This window comes from Pseudoliparis swirei, chromosome 17 (genome assembly GCF_029220125.1).
Source record: "Pseudoliparis swirei isolate HS2019 ecotype Mariana Trench chromosome 17, NWPU_hadal_v1, whole genome shotgun sequence".
Lineage (NCBI taxonomy): Eukaryota > Metazoa > Chordata > Actinopteri > Perciformes > Liparidae > Pseudoliparis > Pseudoliparis swirei.
Window position 1 is genome coordinate 13,054,587 of NC_079404.1, and position 26,440 is coordinate 13,081,026.

At 42.1% G+C, this 26,440-nt stretch overlaps 4 protein-coding genes across 7 annotated transcripts; 2 read left to right on the forward strand and 2 right to left on the reverse strand.

The window, feature by feature from the left end:
* The first annotated feature begins 249 nt into the window (after window positions 1-249).
* morn4 (MORN repeat containing 4) lies at window positions 250-6,068 on the forward strand. Its single transcript, XM_056436344.1, has 5 exons — window positions 250-315; window positions 1,335-1,408; window positions 3,285-3,399; window positions 3,481-3,590; window positions 3,680-6,068. The coding sequence occupies exons 2-5, from the start codon at window positions 1,342-1,344 to the stop codon at window positions 3,826-3,828; spliced, it is 441 nt and encodes a 146-aa protein (XP_056292319.1). The 5' UTR covers window positions 250-315; window positions 1,335-1,341; the 3' UTR covers window positions 3,829-6,068.
* A 338-nt stretch (window positions 6,069-6,406) lies between these two features.
* ankrd2 (ankyrin repeat domain 2 (stretch responsive muscle)) lies at window positions 6,407-10,645 on the reverse strand. Its single transcript, XM_056435713.1, has 8 exons — window positions 10,437-10,645; window positions 9,342-9,488; window positions 9,100-9,207; window positions 8,932-9,030; window positions 8,699-8,797; window positions 8,478-8,576; window positions 8,292-8,390; window positions 6,407-7,554 (listed from the first exon to the last, which is right to left on the reverse strand). The coding sequence occupies exons 1-8, from the start codon at window positions 10,500-10,502 to the stop codon at window positions 7,438-7,440; spliced, it is 834 nt and encodes a 277-aa protein (XP_056291688.1). The 5' UTR covers window positions 10,503-10,645; the 3' UTR covers window positions 6,407-7,437.
* Window positions 10,646-11,384: 739 nt separating this feature from the next.
* st3gal7 (ST3 beta-galactoside alpha-2,3-sialyltransferase 7) lies at window positions 11,385-14,254 on the forward strand. Of its 2 annotated transcripts, XM_056435904.1 has the most exons (8): window positions 11,387-11,495; window positions 11,695-11,860; window positions 11,946-12,072; window positions 12,155-12,489; window positions 12,692-12,878; window positions 13,028-13,168; window positions 13,492-13,641; window positions 13,769-14,254. In XM_056435904.1, the coding sequence occupies exons 2-8, from the start codon at window positions 11,712-11,714 to the stop codon at window positions 13,853-13,855; spliced, it is 1,176 nt and encodes a 391-aa protein (XP_056291879.1). In that variant the 5' UTR covers window positions 11,387-11,495; window positions 11,695-11,711; the 3' UTR covers window positions 13,856-14,254. The 2 variants fall into 2 exon arrangements, with proteins under 2 accessions (XP_056291880.1, XP_056291879.1); XM_056435905.1 differs by lacking the exon at window positions 13,769-14,254 and having other exon boundaries at window positions 11,385-11,495; window positions 13,489-13,575.
* On the reverse strand, window positions 14,243-23,846 carry hps1 (HPS1 biogenesis of lysosomal organelles complex 3 subunit 1). Of its 3 annotated transcripts, none has more exons than XM_056435902.1 (18): window positions 23,613-23,846; window positions 21,590-21,780; window positions 21,341-21,475; window positions 19,685-19,827; window positions 19,494-19,602; window positions 18,443-18,603; window positions 18,214-18,316; window positions 18,016-18,100; window positions 17,839-17,894; window positions 17,585-17,752; window positions 17,204-17,383; window positions 16,581-16,657; window positions 16,350-16,487; window positions 16,108-16,173; window positions 15,797-15,941; window positions 15,154-15,267; window positions 14,952-15,034; window positions 14,243-14,876 (listed from the first exon to the last, which is right to left on the reverse strand). In XM_056435902.1, the coding sequence occupies exons 2-18, from the start codon at window positions 21,704-21,706 to the stop codon at window positions 14,714-14,716; spliced, it is 2,043 nt and encodes a 680-aa protein (XP_056291877.1). In that variant the 5' UTR covers window positions 21,707-21,780; window positions 23,613-23,846; the 3' UTR covers window positions 14,243-14,713. The 3 variants fall into 3 exon arrangements, with proteins under 3 accessions (XP_056291877.1, XP_056291876.1, XP_056291878.1); XM_056435901.1 differs by having other exon boundaries at window positions 19,685-19,848; XM_056435903.1 differs by lacking the exons at window positions 14,243-14,876; window positions 14,952-15,034 and having other exon boundaries at window positions 15,179-15,267; window positions 16,355-16,487; window positions 19,685-19,848.
* Window positions 23,847-26,440: the final 2,594 nt, after the last annotated feature.

Here is a 26,440-nt window from a genome sequence, read left to right on the forward strand (position 1 = left end):
AAGGAGGACTATTCTTCGTTTAATTTTATAAGAAGACATTTTAATTTTTCGTGTAGCTACTTTGGCAAAGCCATTTATAAAGTGAAAGAACGGCCACTTAACTGCTTGTACTGCAGATGTTGTTATTGTGTGATTTACCTCACACATGCGATGCCGATGTGAATGTCCTTCTACTCTTGATCTCTCGGATTTAGGAGATTACGAGGACCACCTGAATGCGGCATACGTTTCTCAGCCGGTGTTTTCATATTTTTACGCCCCTCCGCTCCTGTAGGTTGGCTTCCATGCTTCAGAGACAACAAACGTAGCATACAGGTAAATTATAGCATGAATAGGCGTTGTCGCTGTTCGCTTATAGATGCAATAGGTTATAATCGATTTGCATAGGCTTGTCATTACATAGCGGTAGCCAATTAGCAGCATATATGTATAGGTTGCACTGATTGAAACATGTTTGCAGACGAAATTGCATACTCACAGTAACGTTAGTGTTTCAATCTTGGCGTGAGCTGAACAGTATTTATTCGATGGCGACCAAAAGGGTGAAAGTACACCTGTCTTCCATTCTGTAAAACATGGTCATTTGTTTTTAACTACATTTTGAAATGGTCACCTTGCGAGCTTGTGTTGATATCTGCAGTCATGCTACAGTCACGTTGCATTCCTTTACAGAAGGCGTTTCGTCCCCAAGCGTGATCCTAAACTCGGTTTACACCAGCACCAACATACACTTGGCATTAAACAGACTTCTTAGGTTGACAGATATAGGATCTGGTAGGATAACGTGTCTTCAACATTTGGTCCGACCCACACTTATTTAATTAAAGTACAAGAACATGCACTTACACCAAGGTTTTTTTTCCATAACAATTCTGAACAATTTCCACGATGAGACGGAACAAAACCTGCTTCAGATATGTCATTGTGAAAGCTGCATGTCGTGTAAAATAACCCTCAAACTAATTTATTCATGATGTTTGCTACTGTCAAGAAACTGAATACTGGGCGGTCACATGACTGTATGGTACTGAGCCTAATTAAAGGTAATGCGACAAAACAGTATGCTCTGTCCTCAATACACAGTTACTCCCTCTGCTTCATGGATTGAGGGAATAATAATCCCATTAGATATGTTTTTCCTTTTCCCTGCCTTCCCTCCACAGTGAGGTCAGAGGTCATGATCAGCTAAAGAACAGCCTCTCAGAGCTAAAAGAGACTCACAAATGCCCTCTCACTATGAAAACCCTGTCCTTTAAATGTTAATTGTTGGTCACCGATATAGATGTGTTCTTTGGCTCTTTTGCCAATGAGTGTGTTTGTGTGTTGAAAAACAGAGGGGACATGACTCTGACCAGAGGATCTTTCACCTATGCCAGTGGGGAAGAGTACCACGGCGAGTGGAAAGAAGGCAAGACAGTCCTGCTTCTCATTTTTAAATATAGTTTAAGTTTCTGTGCAAGCATCACTAACTGTACATCTAGTCTTCATAATGTCTATGTAAGGCATCAACGTGTGATTTAATAGCCAAGGGAAAGGGAATGGTGAGACACTGACTGACTGGGTAAATGCATTCAGTGTTTCTTCTTCAAAGTTTGGATTCAACACAAGTATTATTGTATGCTGGTACTCAATTAAAAAACTGAACACATACACACATTAATAACATAGTTGCCGGTTGATGTTATTTTGACAAGCTTCCCAGCATAATACTTTTCGAAAGGATCCAATCTGTTCCATACGTACCTGTTTAGCTATACTCATACACTGTATTTCTAGTAAGTAAACAAGGTCTTATGCACACATGCAAGTAAATTGTAATCAAATGTACAAAGCTATTACTGAGGGGAATGACAATAGAAAGATGAAATAAAGGTGTCGCAAATTCGCAATATACAGGTTGGGACAACAACAACGTTATTTGAAAAGGAAATGTTGACATGTTAATAATACACATATGATAATATCATGTAAATAATCCAGCGCCTCTGAAATCACACAGTTATGGTTTGCTTCACTTGTATTTTCAGTGTAGTAATGTATTTACCAAAACACACAATGAACATAGTTAAAGATTCATTTGATTATCATTTTTCAAATTTTCACGAGATGTCATGATAATATCATTATTGTGATTTGTTTTTTAGCCACAATAATTATAAATTGAAAATCTAATATTGTGACAGCCCTACATTAGCTAAGGTACAGCACGCTCCGCCTCAGGATGTGTTTGACGTTCATTAAATCATCCGCATGTAATGTTGTTATAATATGGAGAAGCTGGCGAGAACCAGTGGCTGCACATATCTTCATGAATCTGCCAGGATGTGTGTAAACTAAAATGGTAAATATTTGACAAATTTCCACTTGTGGCAAAGAATAGAGAATGTTTCCATCGCGTTAACTCTTTCCCACACACACATTCAGGGATGTTCGTGACATGCCAGCTCAAGCTGTCTAATCAAATCCCAATTAGCTAGCATTGGCAACACATGACGAACAGAGACAGATTTACCAGCTCGGGCTTTGTCAAATCTTCTGGATTAGACCTTGGACCTGTTTGGGAAATCTTAGAGAGTCTTCTGTCAGCTGTTGCTGAGGAAACCAACTCCATCGAAATACTGGGAACAAGACTATTTTGAGCTGCTTTTAGGTTAACACAAACACTGTACACTCCATTTTAACTGGTATATTCTTTCACCCTTCTAAGGCATCATGGCCCATTTTTCCAATTGGACAATACAGGCGTAAACCAGTTGTAGAAGTGTGCCCTCTGACATGATTTCAAGCTTCAGTGGCGGATCATAGGCTACTAGGAGGAGTATGCAAGTACATTCCTGGACTGCTTTCACAGTCTGGATCCTAAAGTGGAAATCCTTGCTAAAAAATCTGATGGATTAGAGTGCTGTAATTCCCACCACACAGGAGGCAGATGGGACTCCTAATTCAGTAGTAAACCTTTAGCTGACAGAGAGGGGGGAGGATACCTAAATCCGAGCATGGACTGACTCGTGACATATGTAGTGGCTCTCAATACCAAGTGAATATAAAACCCTGAGCCGCATTGCAAGTTCAAATGTCAAGCTCAGTTGGTCATCTCTTACAGTATAGTACACGCTCTTAGGAAAGATTAATCCAAAAGAGCCTAAATGGTTCGATGAGGCGTGATGACACCCATGTGGATCAAATGTGAATCAAAGTGGTTGTTTGCCCTGATAGGATATCTTATGTTTCCATCATCTGTTTGAAGTTTGAGCCATTACTCCCCCTGCTGTGCGACTTTCCAGGTCGGAGGCATGGTGTCGGCCAGCTCAAGTTTCAGGATGGAACCTGCTACTGTGGCCAGTTTGAGAATGGACTCTTCAATGGCTCTGGTGTACTGCTCTTCACAGATGGATCCAGGTGAGTGAGCCAAAAAGAAAGCAAGTTGTGTCCTCATTTAAAAGCTACAAATGACACCCTGCTCTTCTTCCACCGTTTCAGATACGAAGGAGAATTTGCACACGGAAAGTTTCAAGGCGCAGGAGTCTTCGGTCGATGCGATGGCATGAAGTTTGAAGGAGAATTTAAAGATGGACGCGTTGAGGGATACGGTAAGTCTGGTGCATCACTGGGACAGTTTCATCGGGATGTCTGTAGTATCTCTGTGGTCGGTCATTGTGCCCTGTGTCTGTCCCTTCAGGGCTATTGACCTTCTCAGATGGAGCTCACGGTGTGCCGCGAAACGAAGGCTTGTTTCAAAACCACAAGCTGCAAAAGAGAGAAAAGTGTCCAGGAGTGGTGCAGCGTGCGCAGGCTTCAGCCTCCAATGCGCGCAGCCTGGCACTTTGACTGTCATGAACCGTGGAGGAGACGCAGTCGGAGTGGCAGCACTTTCCAGGAGAGCCTCAAGGATATGTACTCGTATACTCCTCTTCGGCTCTTCTCTCTGGGTCGTTCTCTCTTTTTCACCATACCTTTTTTTTTCTTTTTTGGAATCTTCCCTCCTTCACTTTCACAGTGGCTTGGAATTCACATCCAGTGTGAGCAAACAATGGCTTTCTGTATGAATGACTTGAAATGCACAACACCATGAAGCACACCTTTCACTTCCAAGTCACGTAAACACCAAATGGTGCTGGGTCCCCTTGTTCAAATTATTGTACTCATAAATTGTGTCTTAGTGTTTTTCTCAAGAATAGTTAGCTTTCATAAATCAAACAATGGAATATGGGAGACCTCCCAATTTTGTTTAACGACTTCCTAAGAAGGAGCAAAGGAAGTCTGTATAATGAAGACTTGAGCCACTAAATTGATCAATTCATCTTAAAAAAACAGAAAAAAACAGAGTGGTACTTAAAGGTCCCCGGTGAGGTGTTGACATCCGGACCTAAACAATGTACAATTTAAAGCTATTAAAAAAGAACACTCTACGGGCACCTTCAAAAACTCATCTCAATTAACAGTGCTGCTGCAAACTTAACATGTGCGTAGATTATGTCCCTGGTCTTTCTCCTTTTAGAAGATGAGTATTCACGTTTGCCTTAAAGACATTTTGGTACAAGAAAGTAGTTCCAGGTTGTCCATCTGAAGATGACGTGCAGTTCCCTCTCCTTCCCTTCTCCTCTGCATCATTTTCTCCAAGGTGTCTATTATCCTAATGAATTTGAGGACTATTTGGAGATTACCTTCAGTGTGAGGGATACGTTGCTAAGCTGGTGCTGAGTCTCGGCTGAGTCACTCTCAAGTCCAGTAACTCTCCTCTCTCCAATAAACCTCTCCTTTCCCAGTGGAAATCATGGGAGGGGAGATTGAACTCTGCTGGATAATTCTCTCATGGTTCCCCCGGTAGAACCTGAAAGACTTGGATGACTGGACTTTCTCAAAGTTGTTTTTTTTTAAATGAATTAAATGCATTCAATTGGAGACATATAGCTTAATTGAGGCAGCTGAATTAAATCATTTATAAACCAGATGTATATTTAAGAATATGTAATAATGTATGTGCTTTTCTGTGAAATGTACACGTATGCATTGTCATTGTTGGTGTTTGTTCTGACATTTCAAATGAATTAAGAGATACTTGTTTGATTGGTCAGGTATAGAAATTGTTGTTACTGAGTTTTAAGGCTGTGTGTTTGAGTATTTTAAGAAATGTATTAAGCATTATAGCCGATCACAGCTATTCTGTGATTACAGAGGAATTTGGTTTCCTTGAACAGTGTATAGGCCTTACAAAGCATTTGTAGACAATGGCTTGTCTAGGGTTGCCTACATAGAAACTCAACCATAGAGTAGCAAATGATATTACAGGTAAGGAAGCCTGGAAGAGTCAACAGCAGTGACATGTGAAATTTCTTAGAGCTGAACAATAAAGAAAAATCAATAAGGACAAATCCACCTGGGGCTTTAGTGTGCAAGAAAAACAAAAGGACCGAAGATTAAACAGGAGATTTATATGATATCCTGTTGTAAATATTCCTCAAGTCTCAAGCCTGGATTATCGCAGTTCCTGGTTTTCATTGTTAATTTCGATCAAGAAAAAACAAAATCAATACTCAATATCATGAACCCATACTGCTGCTTGCTCTGAATACCATCTTTGGTACCACAGTGTTCTGCAAAGTACAATCAGAACGATTGAAGGTAACATTGGACAGAGAAAAGTAGACGTGCATGCATCAGTACCACTCTCTACAAGCACAATGATACTTTAACGTTTGCTGTATGTGCAAAGTGTGTAACCATGCTTTTCAGAACATGTAATAGTATATTTCCTTTCAGCTATTTTGGAGACGCCAACTGCTCAAGCCTTCTTTGCCTACACACGTCTGCCTAAGTGGAATTGAACTCACAAGAATTCCACATCTATTTCCAACTGGAAACACATGGTGCTTTAAAAACATGCCTCTACAGACGTTTACCTGCCTGGAAAATATCATTGCCATGGTTACCTTTTTTTCAGGAACAATATAATGTTGCTTTGACTGCTGTTAGATAAAGGTACAGTATCACATCCTCCCGGAATAGGTCTGAGTATGCATCACAAAGGCTGTAATCTGTGTAATAAAGCCTGGTGTGTCGAAAAGAAACGTGTTTCCATTCCGCTTGGAAAAAGAAAAAAGACAAAGTAGTAGATTTATGGATGATTATGCAGCCATTTCTGATGTTCGAACACAAAGGCTGAGATTTTGCGCTATTTGAAGACATGGGGAAGATGTTTAACCATTGCATGGATAAACAGGTTCCTCTGGTTTTTGGCTGCCACACAGCACAAAGCAGATGCCTCCAGTTCTCCCATCCCCCTTCCCATTTACACCACTCCAGCCCTCAGCAACGGTTCAGCACCACAGCATACAGTGTTAAGCTCACATGGAACTGAAAGCAAAATAACTAAAGACGTAAAACATATATGAGTCCAACAGATTGCATCTTTCTCATCCAATATACTTTATTATGTTACTTTGATATCTCTGTTAGGGTCGGGTTGACCAGATAAAGGACAACTCTGTCACGTAGTGTTCATAACCTTGTACTGCACATGTTACGTGTCTCTATTGACCGTTACACAGCCATGCTCGGAACAGGAAATACTGTGTGTGGCTGATAGTATATCTGATGAGTTGTCTACAATGAACATATTCTTTTTTAACAGAAGAGTGCACTCTTTTCACAACAGCATTACATTTACATTGTGAAGAGTGCAGCAGTAGCCAATGAACAACATGTGGTCCCAAAATGAATGGCCGCATATGTCATGACTAACTGTGCATACATGACTATACATTGCAAGCATGGGAGCAAGCTGTTGGTTTCCTCTGTGTGAATGGCCAACCTCCCTCAGGAACATTTGAGCCACTGATGATACAAGGAAAATATGTCCACTGAGCTCCCCTCGAATCCCCGACTTACAGCGGGGGCATTCCAGCCAACTCTGCTATCGTCAGTCCAAGTCTCAAACACAGAGCTGCTGTGTGCTGCGGCCTTATCTGTCGCCTCAATAAAACAAGGATCTGTTGATGTATATTCAAATGCAGCTTCTGCACAGCACTGTGTCTTGATATTATTCAACTTACAGAGGCATCACAATCACAAATCAGATATGAAACATCCTCAGATCATAAAGCTATTTAGAAGAGAACATCGAAAGCTAAAGCTTAGCAAAAATGTTTGATATTTTCAGCTTTGTTTCCTCATTCACATATTTGTGTTTCCTTTTTCATAAGATAAACTGAATCTGCCACATCCAAGCTGACATGTTGTAGTGTCAGAGTTCAGACAAATCTCAGAGGTTTACACCCCATGCCCTGCAAAGGCAGATTTTGTTGGTGAGCACATATGCATATACTCAAATATGATGTACACAGACTTACAGTGGAATTATTACAAAATGTATATTGAACCTGAGACAGATAGTTGTGTAAAGTTATCTCACAAAGAATATAGTGTTTGAGGAGATCTTTACTCCTCTCTGGAGGCGTTTTCAGGTCCCACCTCCCTCAGCGTGTCCAGTGTCTTCAGGGTCTCCTTGATGTCAAACTGCCATTGTTTTACCTGCTGCACTGCGGTCACTCCTTCCTGGAACAGCGTTATTACAGTCAGTGTGTTAGTGAGGGTTCATATTCTATGTACAGTGTTGAGAGATGAGCCACAGCATCTTAGCTTATGCATTTAATAAGTGTCCTTGAAAGAAATACTTTGACCTTTTGGCAATATTCTTCTGTTTCCTTGTTGAAGATTGGATGACAATGTCTTACATATCTATGTGAGGCGACATCAGCTCATCTCTTTCTTTCATCATGAGCATTTATTGGGTTAGGTTAACTTATTTTAGCATAAGACAGGAAACATGGGGGGAAAGCTATTACAAGCTCATTAGTTAACATCATAGATCTTCTTTTTTTTTTATCAATACATCCAAGTTTAAATTTGCCATCTTATGGGGAGTTATGTGCTCCAAATAGTTATTGGTAGGACAAGTTGCCAGAAGACTAGAAGAGACTCCAGGAAGTACCTGTTAACAACCAAGAAATAGTCTGGCCCACATCCCATCTTACACAGCGAATTTATATTTTACACTTTGTTTCTTTGTTTGTATTAAAAGCTGAGTTTTAGCTGTCTCTAGTCTTTAAGCTAAGCTAACTTAACGGGCTATAGCACCATATGTAACCTTCAGATGTGAGCATGGTAATGATCGTCAATCTACATTTGAGGGAGGAAAAGCAATTTGTAAATTTCCCAAAATGACAAACAATTCCTTTAAAATCCCCTTCAAGCTAAACTAGGCATCAACATCAAAAGGAAGAAACACTCACATGATTGTTTTGTTTTGTGTCTGCCCCTGCAGCTACGAGCAGCTTCACTATCTTGTATCTGTTGAGACGCACAGCATCATGCAGGGCTGTGTCTCCTTCCTGAGTGTTGAACAACCTTATTAATGGCAGGACATGATATAGAGATGATGACACGCAGTATTGAAACACTGTTGAACTGATACCTACCCTGTCCCTGGAGTTGATTTTGACACCACAGGACAGCAGGTACTCGACAATGGTGGTGTGGCCTGTTCTTGTGGCCACGTGCAGAGGAGTGCTGTCCAACTGCAGGGGGGACATTGACACACATTCACAGTCAAACACATACTGGACCAACTGGGTGTCAGTATGTGAGCATGTCTGCTCACGGACACTCACATTCAGGTACTAATAAAATGGTCATTCACCTTATCTCTAGCATTCAGGTCAGCCCCAAGGCTCTTCAGGGCTTTGACAACATCCGGGCTCCCCCCTCTGCAGGCCCAGTGTATGGCCCTGGAGCCCAGCTGAAACACAGTAGGATGGTCCCATTCTATTAATAGCGCTCACCTCAGGCCACTGGAGGCTTTAGTGAGCGAAGATAATCTCAACCAATCTCAGCATCATCTTTACAAACAAGCCACGCGTCCGCACGTCTTACTTGATCTTCAAAGTTGATATCGGCTCCTTTTTCCAAAAGCGTTTGGATAACTGCACTGTGTCCTTCCAGAGAGGCACGATGCAGTGCTGTCCTCTTCAACTGGGGAGTTCAAGTATATTATAAACAGCAATGACTTGTAATATGTTGTTAAAGTATCTGATCTACTACCTCATCGTGGACATTAGGGTTCCCACCATCAGCCAAATACTTGTCTATTACATTCAGTTTGCCTTGACTGGCTGCATTCATGAAGTCTGCAATATCCATGGACCCTATCTGTCACAGAGAAACACACACACACACACACAAGGACAGGAGAGAGAGAGAGACATTACATTTGTATATCTCAGTGGTGCATATGACGATAGCTTAGCTTAATGAACATAACGTTTATGTCAAGTGTAGCTCACCACGGGGCTTTCCACAAACAACTTGGGCGAGAATGTTTTCTTCATCTGTTCTTCCCTTTTGCACAGCTCTGTTATATTCTCTCCTCCACTCAAGTCCAACACCTCACAGTGGAGGTCTGAGGAAATACTCCTCACTCTCTCCTCTGCCTGGAAAATGACAGAAACAGCAATAATGTAGAGAACACAATTGGAAACCCCAGATGAGAGAGGTAGTATTGGCTTGTAAAGTAGGCTAAGGGGTGTTGATAGCTGGGAATGGAAGTGTTAATGTCCAAATGAATTGACAGCATAGTGCAAGCTAGGCGTGGCAATAACAAAAGTAACCTTTCCCAACAAAATGTCCTGTTCTATATGTTTTTTCATGAAGTTTATGTCAACCATTATTGACTATGATAATCTCTTTTTTTTGCAGTCAATGTTTTCGTTTGTGTGAGATATAAGGAATAATAGCCATTCTTAATCTGTAATTGACTGTGTTCTGCAGCGCTGTGTCGGAAATATATGGTAAAAGTCAATTTGGCATCCAAATAAAACAACTTTTAACCAAGTGTCTTGATACACAGCATTATCTTGTTTATGCATTTCAAAGGGAAAGCATATGAACGGGAGTCGCTTCTGTTGATTCAAATTCAAGTCAAACAGGATTTCGTGAAGCTCTGGTAAATTAAATGTAACGTCAACGCATCAGGTTGTGATTGAAAAGAAAACGATCAAACTGCAAGCAGTTCATATCGTGGTCCTTAGCATGTGTTTTTCAATGTATTCTCAATAGATGTTGAAGTAGGCTGACAGACATTTTACTCTCAAATTTGAGGCTTAACTTCTACACTGACATGTTTCTATGATATAAAAGCTCATTAATTCACACGTTCTCACATAAAATAACCATTAACATGTTTTCACGAATCAGGACTCTTCAAATGTTGATAATGTGACAAGAGTAACATTCAGTATTTTATTTTTTTAGAAATAATCTCCTATGGATCATCAATTAAGTAATATGAACCTCCTTATAATATTTACCATTCTAGGAGCCAATCAATAAAAAATCATCACAAATGTCACGTTGGAAATGTTAGTATTCCTCTCACCTACCTGAGCTTTCATCTCTTCTCCTGTTTTAAGGTCCATCACATTGGCTGCCCACTGCACATCTTCCATCTCTGTTTACTAGAAAAAAAGATTAAAAAGATAAGAAAAATAGTTGAAGCTTGCGAACTTGAACTAGGAACCTGGAGTAAAATCGGACGGGCTGCATGTCACTTTAAACAAAAGCGCTGCAAGCCCAGTGGCTTCCTGGCTGGAAAACCGGGTTTGTGGAGGGACACTGTCACCCCATCAAACAGGTGTGCGTGCTCTTTGGTGTGTATGTATGATTGTGTGCCAGCATCTCAATCTCTCTCACTTTCCCTCTCCCTTTTTTCCTCTCACTGTCACTCACGCACGCACGCACACACGCACACACACACACACACACACAAAACCTTCAGGCATGTCCCGAGTCATGAGCTGAGCGTACATTCATTCCACAAGCTCCTGTTTTGATTCCCCCCTGTTCCTGCAACAGTGTGTACCTCTCTTCACACGAGTATAAGCCTCATCAACACACTGTTTGGGGGGATTATTTTATTTACAAAGGTTTTATTCCTGCCAAGTGATACCTTATAAATATCTGTATACAAGCACACCAACAACCAATCACTGTCCAGCCTCAGCGTTGGTATTTTTTACAAACAATGTTTAGGTATAAACTAATATATGAATACACACTCGCAAAAAAACAACATTTGTTTTATCTACTGTGCGATATACACAGTAGATATAACAATGTATGTTTTTTGTGCATCAAACCTGGAAGGGGGTCATCCAGTGTTTCATATCAGACACTCACCCTGTTTCTTGTTGACATTTGCATGCAGATTTCTATTGGATGGGACAATTTGTCACAGGTATGTTTATTTAGAGGCATTCCTGCCAGAGTGTGACTGAGTGACATGTTAATGGTTAACATGTTATTGAGGGAGGCAAAGTTTAGTGGAGTAGGAAGCAGCAGCAGCCATTTTAGCTGCACAGGACACGGCTTTCCCTTCAAGCATAGAGCCCATGAGGCGAGCTGACAGTTAGCCATCCGCTTACATCTGGAGCAGGCTGGCGGTGAGTCATTGAGTTGATATTACTCCATCAATGATCCTCTTGGTGTTTCAGTGTGTAGACACAATTTAAACAGTGTGCTTGTTTACATTTGATAGTGAAATAGGTAATAGGTACTCTTCAAATACTTCAATGTTCAATAGAGAGAAGCATCACATTTGTGTTATAAAAGGATTTAAGGAATCAGTAATGCCCGTTTCAGGTGAAAGTACAGGTGCCATGGTCACGCTGAATCACTTGAGTGTAGAGGCCCCAGACGACGGCTCTCCACTCTTGCCCGAGGCTGCGGAGGCTGCAACACCAACGCCTCTCCTTTACCGGCAGCAATTGATCGCAGAGACTGACTCCAGGGAATTCTCCCTTGGCAGGTACATCTATGCAGGCACTGTCTTTATATGATGTACCTGTGAATTAATGTTATACTGCTGTTATCCTTTTCTCTCTGTTGTATAGGAGTAAAAACCTTGCCTTCAGTCTGGTGCTGCTCATTGGATGCTACTCAGCTATTCTGATCCCTGCATATCTCCCCTTGGATATAGTGGCAGCTCTCAATGAGGACAACCATCATCCTGAAGATCTGGTACAGAGGTACATCTTAGCGATCGTTTTAGATAAACTCTTCACTCTTACCTAACCTCTCTCCATCTGTGTGCCTCTCTTAGGTCTTACTCAATAAATCAGCCTCCCTGCTTTCAGGCCCCTGTCAGCCTCGCTGGTGCCTGAACCACCTCAAGTCCTTGTCATGTTCTGCAGGCCTCCAAGACATCCCTGTGTTTGTGCAGCAGGAACGATCTGTGCCTTGGGATCTGTCCCCTCCTCTGGGGCTCCGGGGCAGTGAGAAGCATCTGGCCCTTGCTCTTTCATGTCTGCCTCAGCCCGGCCTGCCTCCGTCACTGAGTGACGTCAACTGCAGGCGATGCGTGGTGGTGGGCAATGGAGGGGTTCTACACGGGAGCCATCTTGGATCCCATATAGATCAGTATGACATCATCATCCGGTATGTACACCACCGGTGGATAGATAGGAGGAATGGTATGGTATACTGTGATAGATTATGGACGCTATTTTTAACTAATACCAATGGATTTTTCCTCAGCAGCGAAAGATTGATTGAGGTTAGGAGAAATAGCTTGATGGAAAAAACACTGCTTCAAAAAACTAATTCCATTTCATGCATATATTTTTAACTCCGTTACCAGGCTGAATAATGCGCCAGTGTTTGGCTATGAGAAAGACGCTGGTTCTCACACCACCATCCGCCTGATTTACCCAGAGGCAGCGCCCCACGCCCCAAATGAATACAAAAATACCACCATGGTTGCTCTGGTGGTCTTTAAGAGCCTGGACCTGGACTGGCTCACATCTGTCATCACCAAACAGCCTCTGGTAGGTAGTTACGTCACAGCAACCATTGCACACTGAAACAGTATGTTACATAAGCCACGAATGTCACGGCAACTTGTGCAGCAACGCCAATATCACATCACACTCACTGCCTCACATGCTCTACATCACCCGCGTTGTTTTTTTAACAGAGCTTCTGGTCCAAAATGTGGTTCTGGAGGGAGGTAGTGGATGATATTCCACTGAGACCGGAGAACTTCAGGATCCTCCACCCGGAGATTATTCACAAAACAGGACAAGTCCTTCAGAAATATGCCCAGAAACCAGGAAACGTGAGTTCTAACATGTTTTTTTCGTAAGCGTTGTTGTATGCTTTCATACAATACCGCATCCAAATAGAAAGAAAGATAATCTAGAACAATGGTCCTTCCGAGTAGCATAACCGGTCCTGAATAATACATGTGTATGCGTTGCTCAGTCATGTGTTGACTTTGCTATGCAACTATGGAAAGAGAGTGAAAGAGGAGCAAACACAACCTTCACCTCAAGAGCATTACAGGTTTATTTTATTTCTTACCTACTGCCTTTTATAACAGGCTTTTCTGAAACATATCATAGTGGTTAATAATAATTATTTGTTTTCCTCTCCAAGTAGATGGTGCCAACACTGGGCACCAGTGCGTTGGTGATGGCTTTACAGCTGTGTGACCAGGTGAGCCTGGCAGGTTTTGGCTACGACATGCAGCACCCGGAGGCCAGGCTTCACTACTATGAGACCATCCGCATGGACGCAATAAAGGCTCAGGTAAATTCTGATGACTAAACAGCCATACGCTTTTAAAATGTTTTTCTTTAAGTCTCTCAAACTTCACTTTCTGATTTAACTTTGGCTTATTCCCATCATCATCATCATCATCATCATCATCATCCAGGTGGTGCATGACGTTAATGCTGAGAAACTCTTCTTGAGGGACCTGGTGGCTGCAGGAGCTGTGACAGACCTCACAGGAGCTCTGTGAGTCAGTGACTAATAATGTACTGAACTCAACATGCACTCCTTCCTCCCACTGGCAGCCTGTGTGGAGTCCTGCACAACCATGCGCTGCTGGAAGAATCCTATGAACTGACCTTTAAAATACAGTCTCCAGGGTTGGCTGTATAGTGAGCAAATTAAAAAGGTTGGACAAGCTCATGATTGGTGGAACTTAACCTAACATATCTAGTAAATTGAATGAACCTATTGTCATCACTAGCTGTCACGCATATAGTAAATTGTCCTATGGATGAATAATTGTGTTATCACACACCATCAGCGAATGACTTGCCTGCTTTGTCAAATTCATATGAAGGTTCAATGGTTCGAATAGTGATGTTTAAATTCTGTTAAAAATGACTCAATAAACAAATTAATGTGAGAATACTGATATTTATTGTGACCACATAATAATCTAAATTATTGGAGACATACAACAATAACTATTGCATTCTTCCGACATGGTAAGACACAGAGTAGTAAAGGCAACAATGGACAGTATCTGTAATTCTAAAAGTGTATCAGCTGCAGTTTAAAAAAAAAAGTGTACACAAAACATTTTAAGTATTACGAATAAAAAGAAAACAGGTCATTAGAAAATAGATGACCCAAATCAAGCCATTCTAAATATACTTTATATAAGACACAAAACAGTGCATGTTGGTGTTTCATCATAAACCTGAAGTGTCTTAATGAACAACGTTAGGTGTATTTATTAGATTATAAATAAACGTGTACACCATGAAACACAAGCTGGACATCATATATCTGTAGAGCGTGAGAGACTCCAGTTGTTGGAACAATAAACGAGTACCGTGTCCTCAGTCTAGGTGTGTGGATGCGTCTATAGCAGAGGATTGCGTGAAGGCTCCCACAGTTTGATTGCCAGCTGTCTGCAGTGCTGGATGATGATCTCGGTGGGGATGACCCCCAGGTGAACCGTGAGCAGTTCGTAACACTTCACGACCTCACCTTGGTGGCTCTTGCTGTAGTACCGCAGCAGCTTCCTGCGGGACACATTCAATATCGTCAGTAGCCCTCGTTTAGATTAATCACACCTATTTGTGGCATCCGCTGTTTACCTGTAGTAGTCCCAGGCAAGCATCCCAATGGGGGCGGAGTCATCAGGAAGGACGGGTATGTCCCCGGCCTCCAACTTGAAGCCCTGATTGATCAGATCTACAGTTTATTTGCTGCTGTTTTAGTTTTTTTTAACATTTACAGTATTCCAGGGTGACACATTTTTGTGTTATCACTGCATAATAAAACATTCCAGTAACTTACCGTTTCATTCTCAAACCAGAGGAAGTAGCAGAAGTAGAAGTCTCCGTCGCGCAATGTTACCGTCGAGAAACCCTTCTGGAGATAACGGCGTGTTGTGTTGACCAGGCTCCACACCTTCAGGATTAGGGAGGACCAATTGATTTAAGAAAACTAAAATGAGCATTTTAACAGATTGTTCATATATTTTGGGGTGAATATTCTCCTTTGCTTTGTTGCAGAGAATTCTCTCTGTACGGTAAATATGAAAGGAGCTTAGCTTAGCATACAGACTGGAAAGCTCACGAATAAACATGTGATATGTTCCGTATAATCTGTACCAAAACCAACGTGTAAAACTGATCATATAGAGAGGGTATGTGCTGGACTATTTCTTTGCCGTGAGCAAGAACTCTGCCATCTGATTTAATTTATTTGCTTTAAGCTTAGCTAAGAACAGACGTTTTCTCATTTCACCATTGCAAAATATATATATATATAAAAATATATATGTATTTTCCAAAAAGCGGCAGTAAACTTACAATAAATTATTTATTATATTTAATAATTGAATAGTTTCTTTGCACTGAGCAGGAACAGAATAAAATGAGACTTCAACGACGAGATAACGTGAACAGTTTCAGGCGTGTATTTTGATTCCGCTGACCTTGCGTTTGATGAAATGAGCCAATGGTCCCGTCCCCAGCTCAGAAGTGTTGCGTTCCGTCAAGTTGAGCGATGGCGCAATCATTTGGCCGGTGGATCGGTCCACGCAGATAAAATGGATGAGGCCTGGGAAATCCTCCAGGTACGTGAGATCACCTGGGTTAAGATCAATACCCTCCGGACAAGGCCAGTTGTATTTCAAAGAGATTTCTAGGCGTTTGCACGTCGTAAAATATACATGCACTTCCAGAGGTATTATAAACGTACACACAAGGCATCACAGCGAGCTGGATTATTTTGCTGACAGGATATGACACCATGGTGATATTTCTCTTGCTTTTCACTAACAGGAAGTCCTTCCAGTCCATCAGTTTCTCCCTGGGAGATAGAGAAGGCGAGAAAGAAGATCCGCACATGAACAGTTAAGGATGATGTGGTGGACTATCTTGCAGCTATTTGTGATTTTTCTTTTATGGATTCAGATTTGAAAAAAAGTCACAAATATGTAAACAACAAGTATAGTGCGGAGAGATGTTCGGCTGACTGATACACACCGCACCATGGTCTGGGCTCGTTCCTGCAGACCGGGGGAGAGACGTTGAGGAATGTCACTCGATCCCGACTGAAGGAGAAAACACTGTCTGTATACGCCACACAGCTGAGTCGTCATCTTCCGACACAATGGAATGAGACTAGAACGAAAACATGAACGTAATCATTTAAATAATCATCTTACAGCTTTGCTATGAAGCATTTCAGCCAGCAGAGGGCTGCGGGACACTTACTCCCTGCTGAACCCAGGACCTCCTCTGGTGAAGGCCAAGTTCTTGAACTCAGTCCAGTCCATTTGTAACTGCTTAGACTGGAAAGAAAAACAAAAAGGAACAAAAGCTGATTTGATTTGTACATGTCCAAACAATATAGATACATATTTCTATAAATCTATGTTTTTATCATATGTCAGGAACTGACAATGTTGGCAATGGTACCTTTTCTATTTGGTGCTTTTACTTGATCTTACATTGATTAACTCAGATTAAATATACAAATCCTCAAACAAAACTTCACGATGTATTAAAATGTAGAATACAAATCTTTAAGAAGGTATTCAGTGTGTCAAGAGAAAACAGGCACAGTTTGTCCAACGGTATGCGTTTTCAGCGCATACAGGAACACTAAACTGTTGTATCGTGGTTTCTATCAGGAGGGTTGATGGAAGGCTGGCAGTTCAGTTTTATTACAGTCTGTGATCGAAAAAGCCACAATATTTTAAAGTGACTACAGTTCTTATGAAGGAAATACTGTCGGGTGCTATTTGAGGAAGCAAGGCATGTCCTGGTGAGATGTGAAACCTTTGCTGGACAAGTTTCGTACGGTGCACAAAACGCTGGTACACGTAAAAACACACCTGTATCTCGCTCGGCCCGAGCGCTTTGATGAACTTATCAAGCTTGCTACGGACTTCATGGATCGTCCGCTGGCCTCGAGTAGCAGCGGATCCTTCTAGGCCTTCGCTTAAACTTTTCTCCAGTTTGGCAAAAGCCTCCAGAAACGTGTACACGGACATGGCCACTGCACTGGTGGGAATCTGACGGAAATAAAATAGAGATGCTTAAGTAGTCCAACAGGGGAGCACAATGTGTGTGTGTGTGTCCTGTAAACACTGCATAACACTGTAGTTAAATAGGTCCAGATAAATGTGTTTCAAGGGTACCCCCTCCTGGACAACCAGGAACATGTGATGAGAAATTGTGTCATGATACATGGAAGTGTGTTGGTGTCCACAAACCTTTGTCAGCAGCACGAGTGTGATGCCAGGCCACAGAGGCAGACAGTACATGGAGTGAGGCATCATGGGGTACAAGACATCTTTGAGTGAGACATCTAAAAAGACTCTGCGAGGGGTCGAAGGGTCAGGCTGAGGAAATTCCAGAGTTCGCAAGCTGTCCTCTGCCATCTGAAGACATTATAATGTGATCAAGTCGACCGCTCTCATGTTGTTTATTTTGCGTTGATTTCATTTTTAGGAATAGTCCTTCTCACCTGGACGTCTGGGTCCACAAACTCAAACACAGGTCTACTTCCTCTCACTTTGTCTCCTGACACACAAACATGAAGGAACAAAAAGAAAAAACAATTCATGCATACTGCTGTTGTTGAAATGTAAAGTGAGACATAGCGGACTAAATATGAACACACACACTCTTCTTCATAACCCACCTGAACTGGACGAGTCCCTGTCGGTCGGGGAGGGCTCTGGCGTGTAGAAACTTTCAGGACCAGAGCCGGATGTACTCTCAACATCCTTCACAGGATGACAAACACACACAAAAACACACAAGCCGACATAAACAATCACAAACAAGAGAGCCAACGTGTTGTGTCGTGACTGTGTGAGTGGCGGTCTGCATTCTGTACCTCAGGATTTGGATCATCCACGTCTGTGTTGCTAGGATACATATTCTGTGCCATGATGATGAGGACGAGGAGGTCTGAGGTGGAGAGCACGCTCGCATTGCGGCTAGAAGGGGCGGTAGAGCAAAGACACAACATCTTTAATAAATACATCTTTAACAAACTCAAATGAAGCTGAAGTTATAAGTAAGAAACTGTGCAAGTTGTGGAATACACGTGAACACTTGTGCACCTGGAGTAGAATGCGAGCAGCTTGGTGTGAACCAGGATGAAGGCGTGCATCACCTCCTCTCCTGCTCGCTCCACGCTGCTGTTCAGCTGCTGAACTAAACGGCGTTCCAGGAACTCGATGCACTGCTCACACAGCGTGGGGTGGATCAGCCTCTCCACTGCCTGAGAGAGGGAGGAAGCGGCACGAAGGAAAGACGACGTTAACCATTGAAAACCTTTGCATTTGCCTTTTAAACGCGTACAAACTGGCTTTTAAAATAGTCAAAAGGACTGGGAGTTATTATTCCTTAATTTAACAGAGGAAATACATTCACGAGGCATCGTAATTATTAAAGGAAATACAACCTAAATTACTTTTGTTACGTTTGAAAAAAGAAAGGTTTCAGATGATATGCAATAAGACCATGTGTATATTTTTTGGATAACTTAAATATACACTGTAACAGCTCGTCATCCCCACATAAACACACACGATAAAATATTGTATCGCGGATCTAAAACAGACAAAGTTTAACACACACATCATTTGTAAAAAAGGAATAAAAAAAGAAGAAGAAGTAGACAAAATAATATAAACTCCCATCTAAACTAGACTTTCTGCTCATTCCTGCCATCTAGTGGTTAAGCGTTCCACATCCTAAATCTGACAGCAATACACAAGATGGTCAGAGCTTTACTTGAAAACAATGTGAATAAAAACACACTCTAAAAAACATTATACATGGCTGTTAACCAATGTACGAAAACTGTAAGGTTGATAGAAACAAAGACCCAAAAATGTATCACTACGGGGGGGAAAAGACACAACAAATATGACTAATAATTAAATATATCCCAGAAAAATGAAAACCCAACCACTAAATAACAATGGGTGTTAAGATGGCAGCAGTGTAGCTGTAAAGCTGTGCATGCTGGTATTGTCCTGTCTTCCATACAACATACTGAGGAAAAAATGTGCGGAATAAAAATCGACACCAAACCGCAAACAAATAAGAAAACAAAATAAAAACCACAACACTCTTCCTGCCGTATAAAGTAGCGAAGCGTTGCACCTCCACGAGGAAGCTCTGGTCGTTCTCTCGGAGGTGGCTGTAGGTCTCCAGCAGGCTCTGGAGAAGCTTCCACAGCCTCGCCCTCTGCTCCGTGTCCTGAGGACGCAGTCTGGGGACAAACACAGTGGATCAACCGGACGCCTCGCAAAGAACGGTCCACGATCAAGAGGGAACAAGACACATTATCTCACTCTTTCCTGAGGAGGCTACTGCTGAGGGTGACCATGCCAAACAGGACCTCGATCATCTTTTTCATCACATAGATCTTCCTCCGTAGATCACCCTCTCCCTCCTCGCCGTCTCCGTTCACGGCAATGTAGAGACACTCGTCGAACTGGGGAGGACACAACATGACCTATTGAATAAATAGCATTGAATGAAATAGAAAATAAAGTAAAGATGAGAATAATAATACATTTTATTTGCATAGTGCTTGAAAAAAGGTACTTAAAAGGCACAACAATGAAAGCAATAACAATATGAACAAGGCAGAGAGATGACATGATAACAAAAACAACAACAACGAGGTTCACAGCCATCACAGGTTAACTGAAGATTTAATTAGATGAGTTTTTGAGGTTGTAAAGAGCTTTTTAAGTGATGTTTGAACTGGATTATTCTCCGTTTGGAGGTGTTGAAGGACCGGGGTCACGTGATCTCTGGTGTGGGAGTGGGAGAAGAGACGGGCAGCTGAGTTTTAGATGTTTTGTAGTTTGTTGATGATTTTAGTGGATGCTGTTGCTGTAGTGCAGTCGAGAGGGGATGAAGGCGTGGATGAGTGTTTCAGCGGCTGAGGAGGAGAGGGAGGAGCATTTGGTGGAGATGTCGAGCCGGGTGTCGTCAGCATGAGGAGGATGAAGAGGAGGGGGCTGAGTACCGAACCTCTGGGGGACATTTTCTCTGCATTCTCCAACCCAGAGCCATTAGCGTTGTTCTGGTTGAAGCAGAGGTGACAGCTGATTCACAAAGCGGACGATAAACAGCAGTCTGTAAACCCCGGTATCAACGGTCATAGTGCGAGCCTCTGCCGACCGTACGCGACCTCCGACCACGAACAGAGCCGGTTAGACTCTGTGCTTTTCTCCGAAAGAGGGCGTACAAACTAAAACAACTAGTGTAACTCAAAGATATGCCCGTAGACTGTCGTAACCGGCAAAAAGCCATAAACCAACCTCCACAAACTCATATTCATGCACTACTTTATTGCCTTTGCACAAACCCTGTAAATAAACTGGTTGTACATGCTTTATAAGGAAATTAAAAGTTGAATATCCTGCAAACAATTATATTTGGCTGGCAAAATATATACTCAAATGAAAAAATATAAGAACATTTCTAAAGCATTTAAAAAGGAATTAGCCATACCTGTATAATCCCTAGACATGAAAATAGTACTTTTATTAACCTTTTGTGAGAGTCACAAGTGAAACAAATTCAGGAGGTGCACAACCTTGCGCCGGCGTCACCACAGCGCTTACGCACGAAGCGTGTACATTGTACGCCTAGTTTAATACATATGGACTAAAACTTCTTTTTTTTAAAGACATAGCCGACTAGATGATTGGAGGAATCAGACAAAGGCTGCTGAAGCTGAATGGAGCAGAATCTAAGTGCTCGTGCGCTGCTGGAGGACAAAGCGCCGTTTGACTGCTTAACAAGACTCACATGACGCTTCATGAGCGCCTGCATTTAGGTCACAGTGCAGTTGCTGTTGCAAGGCAAAGTTCAGGAATAAAGAAATCCGCTTTACACATGAAGGCATTTTCAAACAAGGTCAAAGGTTAAAAAAGAATATTCTCATGGTTATAAAAGGAGAACAAAATATTGTTGAGGGATTCCGGTTCTACCTGGTGTAGGATGTAGATATGGTTGTTTTCTGTGGTGAAGGAGGCATAGCTGTCCCCCAGCATGTCCACCATGGTGCTGCAGGAGATAATAATGGGAGCAAACAGAGTGCTGATGCTGTCCTCGAAGGCTGGAAGCTGAGAATCACGACAAGAAAAGGGAAAAAATTAAAAAAAGGTCAAAAGTCATTCAAACAGCGACAGGAAGTTGAAAGGCATCAAACAGTATGGATTTAGTTTCTTCCTCTTTACCCCCTGGCCGTCCTCTTGAGACGCTCCATACTGCGACTGGACATTTTGCAGAAATTCGGGGTCAGTCCAGTAGAAGAGGACCTCGGCGTTCTCACTGGCAATCAGAAAGCACTTCATCTGGACCGCAGATGCACTCCGATCCGGCTTCGCGGTGCCGTGCTATTTACTCCAACCTCTCCACGTGTATTACGCTATAAAGCAAAAAGATAAAACGTGTTAGTTCGATAACTCCAGCAACAACTGTCCATGTTGAAGACTTTACTCAAACCGTAAGCTCATCAACAACAATGGCTCCACGTCTTCTGGTGCTCGAGAGCCAGAACGTTACACACAGTTGACACACTGGTTGACTGAGGACTGAACAAAAAGGAAGCAAAAAATATAAAAACAGAGTCCCGAACATTATTTTCACAGGAGGCAAAAATTACAATTTCCAAACGCTGCCAGTCAAAGCACATAAGAGACCAGCGTGTACCCAATCACTGACGCCGAGCTGCAGTTTGCAAGAGATATATTCTAATTATGCGAAAGAAAAGAGTAGTTAAATGATTTGTAAGGGAGGTGCTGGGTCGTCTTTGGAGATCTGGTGATATCAGCCTAAATGTGATGACATGTCTGATGTCGGTGACTACGCTTTGTAAACTTATTGCTCTCTGAAATCGGCCTACTCAAAGACTAATCACTACTACACTAAACCTACACCGTCTTGTATTTAGTACAGAGAAAAGTGTGTTTCTTTTTCACAACTCTTTGTTAGGTATTGGACTTTATTTGGAATCACATTTACGTCACAAAGCAAAATAGAAAAAGGTGATTAGTTGCGGGTGGGAGGGGAGTCTGGGTCAGCCTGCTGGGTCTGCTGCCTCCACGACCCGACCCCGGATTAAGCGGATGAAAATGGATGAATTGGATGTTTAGTTAATAAATTATTAGGTAATACCATTGTGAAATGTTTCTGGTTTCTCCATCATATAACGGCCTAACACATGTGATCGCAACACTTCCTTATTTTTGCCAACCATCATAAATGTTGTGCACACAGCCTGCAGTGCTGACACCATAACAAACGCATTTTGATCATTTTAATGTGCCGCGAGAGTGTTGTGATATTGTTTTAAAATTAACCCAGTGCAGATCATCTGATATCCGCTGTATTCTATTACGACATGGCATGAAGGTACAATTTCATACATTTACAGATTTTGCCACAAGTGGAACAACACAATATGCAGTTGGTGAAATGTTACTATGTGCGATTACTTAAGAGCTGAAGTACTATTTTGGAGGTATTTTCAAGGACTATATTTCAAAAAGGGAAATATTGTACTTTTCACTTCATATCTGTAAGATTAGTTTATAAAAAGCGATTATAAAATATGTATTATTATAAATTAAAACCACAAAATAGTATTGACAACAGCTGAAGAAATTAATTGTTTGAGAGGAAAATTGGGAACTTTCATGCAAAAGCATTTCATAAATGTGCCGATTTTCTGCCTATCTTTTGAATTAGTTTCAATAATTTAGAATTTTGTCAAATTGGTTGGACTAAACAAGAGTTGTGAAGGTGTCACTTTTGACTGAGAGCTTATGATGTCATTGTTGTACTATTTCCCTTATTTTTATAAACCAAACAAACACTTCATTAATAAAGAAAATAATAGGCAGATTAGTTCATAACGGATAATCACTAGTTGCAGTCTGACTGTCTATTACTTTTAATACTTTTGAGTATATTTTTCTTCTTATACTTAGAAAAGGATACTTTTACTTTCGGTGACATTTTTAATGCAGGATTGTATTAGAACTTTTACAGTAGAGGATATGAAACATACTTCCTACACCACTGGCTGCATGAGCCTGCATGTAAGTGTACATGTTATCATCTGAATCTGTTCCTATCCTAATGACACCCCGTGTTTTACCTAAAGCTCTCAGCTACTTCCCCTCCGCAAACTGTTTACTTCCTTGATGCCAGCTGACTGTCCGTGCACAAAACCCTCCGCCCTGCGTCACGACTCACTCTGTGCTCCCTTCCGCGGACCAGCCCCACATCTAGGTCCAGTGTCTCTGCCGTCCAAAGCTCCGGCTCTCCTCAGCTCCTGGACTTTTTCATCGCAGCGGCTCTCCGGTCTCAACCCAGACTACTTCCTCCTACCACTCGCATCGCGCAGTCACGTGACACCCGCAGCAGCAGGAAGTGTGCGCGCGCTGCGAGGACCTTTGTGAGACCGCTGCGAGGGGAGAGTGAGTAGTGAATGTGGACGCTCTCCTCGACGTGTTGCCCTCCTCGAGGAGCCTGGTGACCAGCGAGGGGGGAGAAGTCACGTGCTGGTGCTGAAAGTGGGGCACGTGACTGAGAGGCTGCGCTGCGGAGACAGTTTGGTATTTGAGGAATGCAGTTTAATGGAGGAGATTGAGATTGCACGTCGAGTTCGCCATGTTGGGCACATCTCAAAGAAAAGGTAGTTTAATAAAGTAATCCACTCGTAGAATCTGTGTGAACACAAAATACACCAACATCTATATATATATATATATATATTAATTATATTACTGTTTACATACAAAGGAATCAGATACATTTTTATTTCAAATTCGAATTCTATAAAACATCAACTCAAATTCCTATAATAAATTGAAGTTATGAATGTATTGCTTAAGGCTTTCCAACAGCATACATGGACCTGAATATATAAACACATTCCCATCACTCAGCTCCCAAATGTAGGTTATTTCTGGTGTTTTTAAAGTAATTACATTGTAAAATATATAAGACAAGTCGACATAAGCGCAAAAAAATAAAACACTATCATGGGTAAAAAATAACAACACATTATAGGAGAGGTACGAAATTCTCATTCTTGAACCTCCCATAAATACTAGTTATTTCATGCAGGGAGCAACTCAGCAGACATACATTACATATATGCTGCATAGACACGTATACACACTCGCCAAACACTGTTTCTCAGAGAATGTTTTGATGGCTCTAACAAATCTGTGTTGTATCACAATATTCAGCCCAGATTGTATGTTTGGCTTCTGAGCTCAGCAAAGAACCTCATGGTAACGTAAATATTTACGTTTTATTAACCTTGCTTGGGTCAAAATGGTCCAAAATGCCAAGAGACTTCTACGTTGTGGGCCAAAGTCTAATCTAGTCCATAAGTTTTCTGGGGATCCAGCGTTCATGAAAGTCTGATTTAAGCTGACTCCTGTATATACAGAGTAAACATGGTGAAATCCTCAGTGTATGCTAACAGGGGAAGGGGGCCTTGCACGTCTCAAAATGGATCACCGAGTGTAAACAGTGTTCGGCAGGCCCGGGCAACAGTTACCTCCACTAAAGAGCCGCTGTCACGCAGAAGTGGCCAGACACGGCGCAGTCTGCCTAAATCACAACACAATTACATGTTGCAGTGGAAGTGACGCTCGGCAGTTGTTATCACAAGGTGCCGGGTTATATGAAGGAAGTGTACCAACCCAAACCGCCTCTATGGATCGGCTCGATGAGACCCTGAAGGTCTCCGTCAGGCCTCCTTGCTGTGTTGCTTGGGTCAAGTTCACAAGCATGTTCACTTCACAAACATACTTTTTTTATTGGAGTAAGCTGTAGTTTGAAACTGTAAATGATGAAGAGGTCACGTGTTGCCCTGGCACACCGTTTCATTTGAATGGATGTATCGAACATCATGTAACTGATCTCAGAACAATTCAAGTGATTTCCTTGAGAAAGGGCAGCACAACTCCTGTTCTCTCTGTCTCTCACGGGTTTTCCAGGTTTCGCGTGTGCTTCGAAAATAAAGCATGTCGACACATTCATCTAAATGTGTTCACATGTGTGGCCTCCGTGGTGTGATGAATCGTAGCGTTCTCTCCGTCAGACCCTGGGTTCGACGGACCAGGTGTTAACGTGTCTGGTTTGATTCTTATGAGTCAACAATCTCGGCCTGTTTGAAGTGAACCGCAGGCGAGCGAGCACGAGGCTGTTCCTGAAGTTAATTTTACGAGAACAAACATTTCTGCTCAATACATAAAAGCTAAAAGCACTTTTCCCATGAATGGAACCGAACAAAACCGAACGTATAATCTAAGGTACATGCTTTGGATCACGGCTCGCGAGGGGCTGCCATGTTAATGGCTCACTGTCATGAAACCTCAGTCCAGTTCCAGCCTTAATTTAATTTCCATAGGAATTCCATGCAGTTCAGTTTTCACAAACTGTGCTCATCTGGGAGAAACTGATAAAAGATGTTAGTCAAAGTGCACGCAGGATCCTTCATCTCCCTCCGACGTGACCCTACGAAGCAGATCCCGCTTGTCAATGCATCAGCAGACTGAGCCAGCGTTGGCCCGGGCTCAGGCTGTCTGGGCCGGAGCCCGGAGGTTTAGCCCCATCCTGGCTTCATGTTTCCCATCAGCAGCGACAAGACAGCACTCTTCCCACTACAAAGACTTGCTCCAGACTCCAGCTGCTTCCACATCTGGGGCCTCAGAGTGTAACAGTTTGTGCGTGTGGGTAAGGATGTAAGGAGTCTGCTTGAATGTGGCCGTTTGGATACGTAGGTTCTTTCTCGTGGCATGCGGTTCTGTTTTTCTTTGTGCTCCCATGTGGGCATATAGCATATCCTCTCAACTGTTTGTTGTCCTTGAGACCGTGTGCACATCACTGTTATATCCCGAGAGCCACTGGCGAGTCTTAGCTCAGTGTTAATTCACTTGATGAGACGTAGCTGTCTCGTGAATGCAACTTGTGAGTTCACGGACAAAGTTTGAGTCCTGTGGCGTGATGAATTCAAAACAAATACAACGTCCAAGTTATTTGTAGGTGTTTATTATCAATGTAAA